The 6,714-nt window shown below is 35.9% G+C and overlaps 1 protein-coding gene across 1 annotated transcript in view; it reads left to right on the top strand.

The window, feature by feature from the left end:
- Nucleotides 1–3,524, top strand: part of LOC111404063 (alanine--glyoxylate aminotransferase 2 homolog 2, mitochondrial-like) — a 3,961-nt gene extending 437 nt beyond the window's left edge. Inside the window, exons 2-9 of the mRNA XM_023032783.1 lie at nucleotides 199–429; nucleotides 528–698; nucleotides 1,016–1,159; nucleotides 2,075–2,254; nucleotides 2,348–2,573; nucleotides 2,799–2,912; nucleotides 3,003–3,089; nucleotides 3,202–3,524. Of these exons, the coding sequence (XP_022888551.1) occupies nucleotides 199–429; nucleotides 528–698; nucleotides 1,016–1,159; nucleotides 2,075–2,254; nucleotides 2,348–2,573; nucleotides 2,799–2,912; nucleotides 3,003–3,089; nucleotides 3,202–3,245 (1,197 nt within the window). The 3' untranslated portion in view covers nucleotides 3,246–3,524. The remainder of the gene's footprint in view (nucleotides 1–198; nucleotides 430–527; nucleotides 699–1,015; nucleotides 1,160–2,074; nucleotides 2,255–2,347; nucleotides 2,574–2,798; nucleotides 2,913–3,002; nucleotides 3,090–3,201) is intronic.
- Nucleotides 3,525–6,714: the final 3,190 nt, after the last annotated feature.

Raw genomic sequence — 6,714 nt, 5'->3', positions numbered from 1 at the left:
ACAAGGCTTAACTTCCTTCGAAGATAAAATTTGAACAAATAAATTTGTCTATGCGCATCGATATTGTATCATAGGAAAGAAATTTTGTCAAAAGTCTCACTGCTACCCATGATATTTGATAATTGTCCTCATATTAGGTCTTGATGAAAAAATAATCTCAAGTGATGTCGAAAACTATCGATAATGCTTCATATACAGGTGAATCTGGTCCACGGCAAGATGCAGTACGTGTTTGATGATGATGGTCATAGATATCTGGATGCTTTTGGTGGAATTGCCACAGTGGGGTGTGGGCATTGTCACCCTGATGTGGTTAAGGCCGTTATAAACCAAACCAAAAACTTGCAACATTCCACCGTTTTATACCTCAATCATGCAATTGCTGATTTTGCTGAGGCACTGGCCTCAAAGTTGCCTGGTGATCTTAAGGTACACTTTGCCATTTTCTGATGGCCTAATTATGATCAGTGTATTAATGGCCAAGTTTGAGAGGGCTTATTGGTAATGAAATTCAAATCAATATGTAGGTTGTATTCTTCACAAACTCTGGGACAGAAGCAAATGAGTTAGCTATTACGATGGCGCGTTTATACACAGGCTGTCACGATATTATATCTCTGAGAAATGCGTACCATGGAAATGAAGCTGGGATCATGGCGGCCACTGCACTATGTAACTGGAAATTCAATCTTGTACAGGTAAAAACGCAGTTCCTAGTCATCTTGCAGTGACAAGTGAACGTAGCTCTCATGTTTAGGGTCTTCTGTAAAACTTTGGTTTTTTTTGTTTTTTTTTGTTTTTCCCCCCGCTTAATATTTTACCGATCTACTTGTTCAAGTAAAATATTTGGACAGAATTTTGACAGTGTGTGCAAAGTACTATTTACTACCTGTAATCTATTCTTTGGAACAAAGCACGAAGCGTAAAATTCCATATTGCAATAGTAGTTCACATGCAGCTTTCTCGATTATTTCCCGATTCTTTTATTTATTTATTTTTTTTTTAACTCGAACAGAGTGGAGTTCATCATGCCGTGAACCCAGATCCATACAGAGGAATCTTTGGTTCAGATGGTGAAATGTATGCAAAAGATGTTCAAGATCTAATTCAATTCGGAACTTGTGGACATGTTGCGGCTTTTATATCTGAAGCTATACAGGTAGCCCCTTCCGTTAAGTACCTAAATAATTATGGTCCATCTGGATTTCGCATCAGTCACAAAAGGGCCCATCGCATTCCCACATGTCTATGAATCTTTGTGTCTTGACCTTCGAGGCACAGTTGAACGAAAGATGTCTTGGCCACTGAGGCTCTTTTAAGCAGCGTAGTGTGCAAAATTCTAAAACTTGGCTAGAAACATGATTGGAGGCCTCGATAGGCAACATGACTAAAGGCCTTGGTTTGGCCTCAGATACGGATGGGAACCTCATTGGAAATTTTGACAGAATACAAGGACTCTAGTGCACTAAAACTCATGCATGCACACATTGAACTACTTGAACAAGTGTTACAAAGCACAAACCTTAACAAGCTTTAAAAATGAGATTTGAACATGACCTCCAAAATAACGAGGGAATGTTAACTCACAAAAACGACTAAAATACCTTTAAAATAGCCTAAAAGAAGACCATTGCCCAATAGAAAAGGGATGCACTTTTGCACTAAAAATTCTAAAGACTGAAATATTACCACTCCTAAAAACTGCATAGTGTCCAAACATTTGGGGTTGGACAGTTCGGAAATTGAAACTACCTCCAATCAAGAAACATTTTCCGGCTAATAGAATGCTGGAAACTCCATCTTTTTCTCTTTATATAGAGATTTGGCTTCGATAACATACCCAAAATCCCCCAAAAGTGGTAAACTCTACCAGAATTGGGAGGGATAAACTCCTTTTGGCTTTCAAAAATAATTTTCATCTTTCTGAGGTCAACATCTTCTATATTTGAATGATTTTCTCTGGATCCTTTCTCGCATGTTTCGTAGGGTGAAATTTTGTTGATTAGTATCTTAAGTCACTAATTAAGAGGAAATTCTCATGCCTTTTCACATGAGATATTTCATTATATATCAGGGAGTTGCCGGGATTGGTGAGTTGGCTCCAGGTTACTTGCCTGCAGTATATAGCATCATCAGAAATGCAGGAGGCCTTTGTATTGCTGATGAGGTTCAGACTGGATTTGCTCGCACAGGTAGCCATTTTTGGGGATTTGAGGTCCATGGAGTTGTGCCTGACATAGTTACAATGGCCAAGGTAATATAAACATCGCCTTAATTCCTTCCCTAAGAGTGCATTACTTGAGCTTTGTTTAGAAAATAATCGGGTTTATTCACCTTCGGAGTGCAGGGTATCGGAAATGGAATTCCTCTTGGTGCCGTGGTAACTACTTCTGAGATTGCTGAGGTCTTGACTCATCGAACTTACTTTAACACCTTTGGAGGGAATCCTGTATGTACTGCAGCAGGACTTGCCGTTCTCAGGGTGATCGAAAAAGAAAAACTTCAGGAGAATGCTCATGTTGTTGGATCCTACCTGAAACAGCGTCTTAATGCCCTCAAAGCCAAGCATGAAAGTAGAGTTTTCATTGAACTATCTTATTTAAAAGCTTAGTCTTCAAAATGCCCCATTACATTAAGGCGAGAGGCGTACACAAATTTTAAATGAGTGTTCCGGAACCCTTTTTCCCTTAGAGTAGACGTCAATATTAGCCTACCACATATGCTACATGGGGAACCTTATTTGCAAAAGCATAATTTGTTAACTTATAATTTTCTTTGGTTGATATCTTTGTATGCAGTTATCGGGGACGTGAGAGGAAGAGGACTGATGCTCGGGGTTGAACTCGTCACAGACCGCCGACGCAAAACTCCGGCAAAGGTTGAAACTCTGCATTTGATGGAGCAAATGAAAGGTATCAGCTGTTTTTCATTTTTCTTGCTTTTTGTCTTGGTGTTAAGATTATAGCTCTTACAATACACTAAACTTCTATTCGATCATGAAGATATGGGATTACTGATTGGAAAGGGAGGCTACTATGAAAATGTTCTCCGAATTACGCCTCCACTTTGTTTCTCTAAGGAGGATGCTGGTAGGTTTATACAGCATATATATCATCCACACAGCTTACCATTGCTATTTTGTTAGTGACTTGATCAATCACTCATTTTATTCTCTATGTAAACCATTTCTTTCAATGCAAGACTTTCTGGTGGAAGTAATGGACTATAGTATGATGAAGCTTTGAGGGCCCTACTCACTTTGTACAGTCGCCCAGAATAAAAGACAGCTCTTTCTCGCGGAGGACAAGGAGCTTGCCAGGAAATTCAATGCAAGTAGTCTGAAAATTGATTTCCCTCTTGAATCTTAGTATCAAAAACTTCTAACGTCAACAGAATAAATTGTGTAATAGACTTGCTTTCGTGGGAAGGGATCGTATCTGCATCCCGAGTCAATGATTCATTGGCGCAATATTGTTTCCTCCTTGCTTTTCCTTTAAATTATAAGTAGCAGTTTACTGATAATAGCCTTTGTGTGAAGTTGATTTTGGAGTAATGATTTTGTGAAATTTTTTATTTTTTATTTTTTATTTTTTTTTCTTTGAAGAATATGGAGTTAAAAAGTAGTTAAAAGTGAGGAAATGTTAAACAATGATTGATTATTATTAACTTCTTTTTAAAAGAATGTGTCATCGAAAATGAGTGTGGGGGAAAAGTAATTTTGAAAAAACCAGTTTAATGGGAATATTTCCATCCCGGTGATAACAAGACATTCAATCTTAGATCACAGCACAAAATTGGTAAAATCAAATAACAGAGTAAAATTATAAAGGAAGGAACAATCATGTGGTTCAAAAAAAGGTTTAAACCATTTGTACAAAAAATGGGCTTCACAAAATTGCTATAGGCACTCGCATGGGGGTGGACCTCATGTAATTAAAATATTGTCCATAAGAACCACCCATCCCTCCTATTGTTTTTATGAGGTAGCACTTCTGTAAGCCAATTTTTTGTACATGTAGAATGCTTCCCGGAAAAATGTCTCCAACATCAACGGGAAATGCCACCTGGATGATATTTTCATTGATCAAATCAGAAAATGAAAATTTACAGTTCTCAACATAATACTGTCTTTGCTTTAACAATACAATGAGCTTATATGCAGGTTGATACATTCAAGAAAATAATAAGAATTCAGTATAACTGCATAACAACAGCCGGACTACAACAAAATTTGCATTTTACAGCTTGCATTGCACGCCATAAAAAGTGTTTTACGGCATACATGTGCATGCCATATAAAGTAATGCTGTAAATAGTCGTTTTTTCTTTTCATGCAGTAAAAAATGAAATGGATGCCATTAATTTCACTTTTCACGGTATGTTATTGCACGCTATAAAAACTCACCTCCTTTTACGGCATAAATGCATGTCATAAAAGCATACATATGCACGCTGTAAAAAAGCGTACATTAAAACAGTCAGTTTATTTTTTTAAATTGTTTATTGATGTGATTATCATCAAACATATAATAATTAAATAACAAAATTATATACTTTGATACATATATAATCATATTTTCCATAGTTTCAATAAGCAAAAATATTGAGTACAATTTAATAAAATATGTCAAAATGTAGAGTGTATCTAAATAATTCTAACATCATTAGCCTGCTCAAAAAATTTGCCATTGCACTAAGTGTTTCAGCACATGAAAACTTCATTATTCAATGGTGTCCAAGTAGGTTTCCTTAGCAGCCCAAAGATCCTTCTTCACCTACGGAAGTTTGCGTATTTGTTCAAGGCCTCTACATCCTTCAGCTCCACAACTCTCTTGAAGTAGTCTTCTACTTTGTTTCAATCAAAAGAATTCCTTAACATAAATGAATTGACAATAAAGCTAATTACCCAAACTACTTTTATTGATACACAATCTACAGGCTCCACAATTCAAGATATTAGAAATGTTAAGAGAAGTTTCAAGCAAAAAAGAACACACAATCCTTGTTTTACTCATCAATTAGAAAGATAAATAAATTGAGAAAAATACCGAACGAGAGGGTATACCATCTAAAAGCTTAATAGAATAAAACTTGTGCAAATGGTTTGACTTCAACAATGTCAATCTTCAAAGAAAAGAGTCGGTGCTTCATGCAGAAATAAACATAACAATTAACGTAATAAACTTAAACAGAAATGCGACGTACATACATTTTGATCACCAAAATATTGCTTGACCCATTTGTTTTTTTAGGACCTAGGCTAAGCCTATATCCATGCACACACATTCAGTTACTTAACAGTTAAGTTCCAACTCCTGAAGTGAGTAGCAACTTGCAAGCAAGACTTGTATACGTACAACAGAAGGCCAGAGGTCTCAAAAATAATTCATCTACAAAAATAAATCGATAAAAAATTAACAATAACGTTCCGATTGAGACGAGCCAACTGTTTGTTATTTGATAACACAAAATTTTTATGTTATATTCTTCCTAATCATATCTCATGCAAAATATCATGTTCCACAATGTTAAGGCATTATTCTCTTTCTTTTTTTTTTTTTCTAAAAAGATTCAACAATTCTAACTAATGTGTAGGAGGATTTCACCTTCATGTCGCTAACTCTCCTTCCAAACTTTTGTGTCAATACTACCAAATCAATGGTTCCCTCTGGCTTAGAAACAGGTTGTTAATCTCATCAAATGCCTCCCTCACACGAGCACAACCAAATCAATATATTATGACCTGTCCATATCCTCCCTACATACACGAGCTAATAAGCAAAACCAAATTGGTGTTCAAAATCCAAATATTGAAAAAAGAAAAATTCCTCATAGACATGCGAAAAGAAAATGAATAGAGAAAAAGAATCAAATAAAAACTAGCAATCGTACCAATAATTTCAGAAAGCAATCAGTGTTTCCATACACCATTCCACCTCATTTACAAGTAATCAATTTATTATGATAAACAGGACATGTGCCTGCTAAGCAAAAGAATTCATCCATAAACAGTAGCATATATTTGAAATTCCACACACCAACAACCTTAATTTGATCATGAAATGGAGAAACCTCCCAAACGTTGGAGATAAACAAAGATTACTGAACAGGGAAGTATTTATGACATTGTCAAATTACCTAGATTTGGAGAGGGGGTAAAGCGACAGCGACAACGACGATCAACAACTATAGGTGATTTGAGATAGCCCACGTTTGGCCCCCATTAGTTTCCATTCTATTACATTCCATTTTTTCCTCTCCACTTTTCAACCACCCAATCTTCCACAAAATAGTATTACACATAAATCAAAAACTTTTCCTTCTTCTTCAACTACTCATTTTTCAACAAAATACTATTCCACCCATTTTTATTTATACAAAATGGAGGTCAAATTGGGGCTATAATTTTAAGAGATTTAGAAAGGGGGATTCGGAAAAGTGTTTGGGTCAAATATGACAGATGGTTGATTGATTGGACGATTGCTAATAAAGCGGTTGAAAGGAGAAGGCAAGGGTTTCGCTGAAAGAAGAGAGAAGCATGGACAAAAGAAAGAAAATGTAAAGAAGAAAAAAGGAACAAGAAAGAAAAGGTAAGGAAAAGAAAATGTGGGAGAAGAAGAAAAAAATAAAAGAAATTTTAAGATCAAAAAGTGACATTTTTTACGGCTTGCCAATATGTATGCCGTAAATATTTAGCTTTTACAGCATGCCCAA

The sequence above is a fragment of the Olea europaea genome, chromosome 11 (assembly GCF_002742605.1).
Source record: "Olea europaea var. sylvestris chromosome 11, O_europaea_v1, whole genome shotgun sequence".
Classification (NCBI taxonomy): Eukaryota; Viridiplantae; Streptophyta; class Magnoliopsida; order Lamiales; family Oleaceae; genus Olea; species Olea europaea.
Note: the sequence above shows the minus strand (reverse complement) of the source record. Positions and strands in the feature narration are given on the sequence as shown.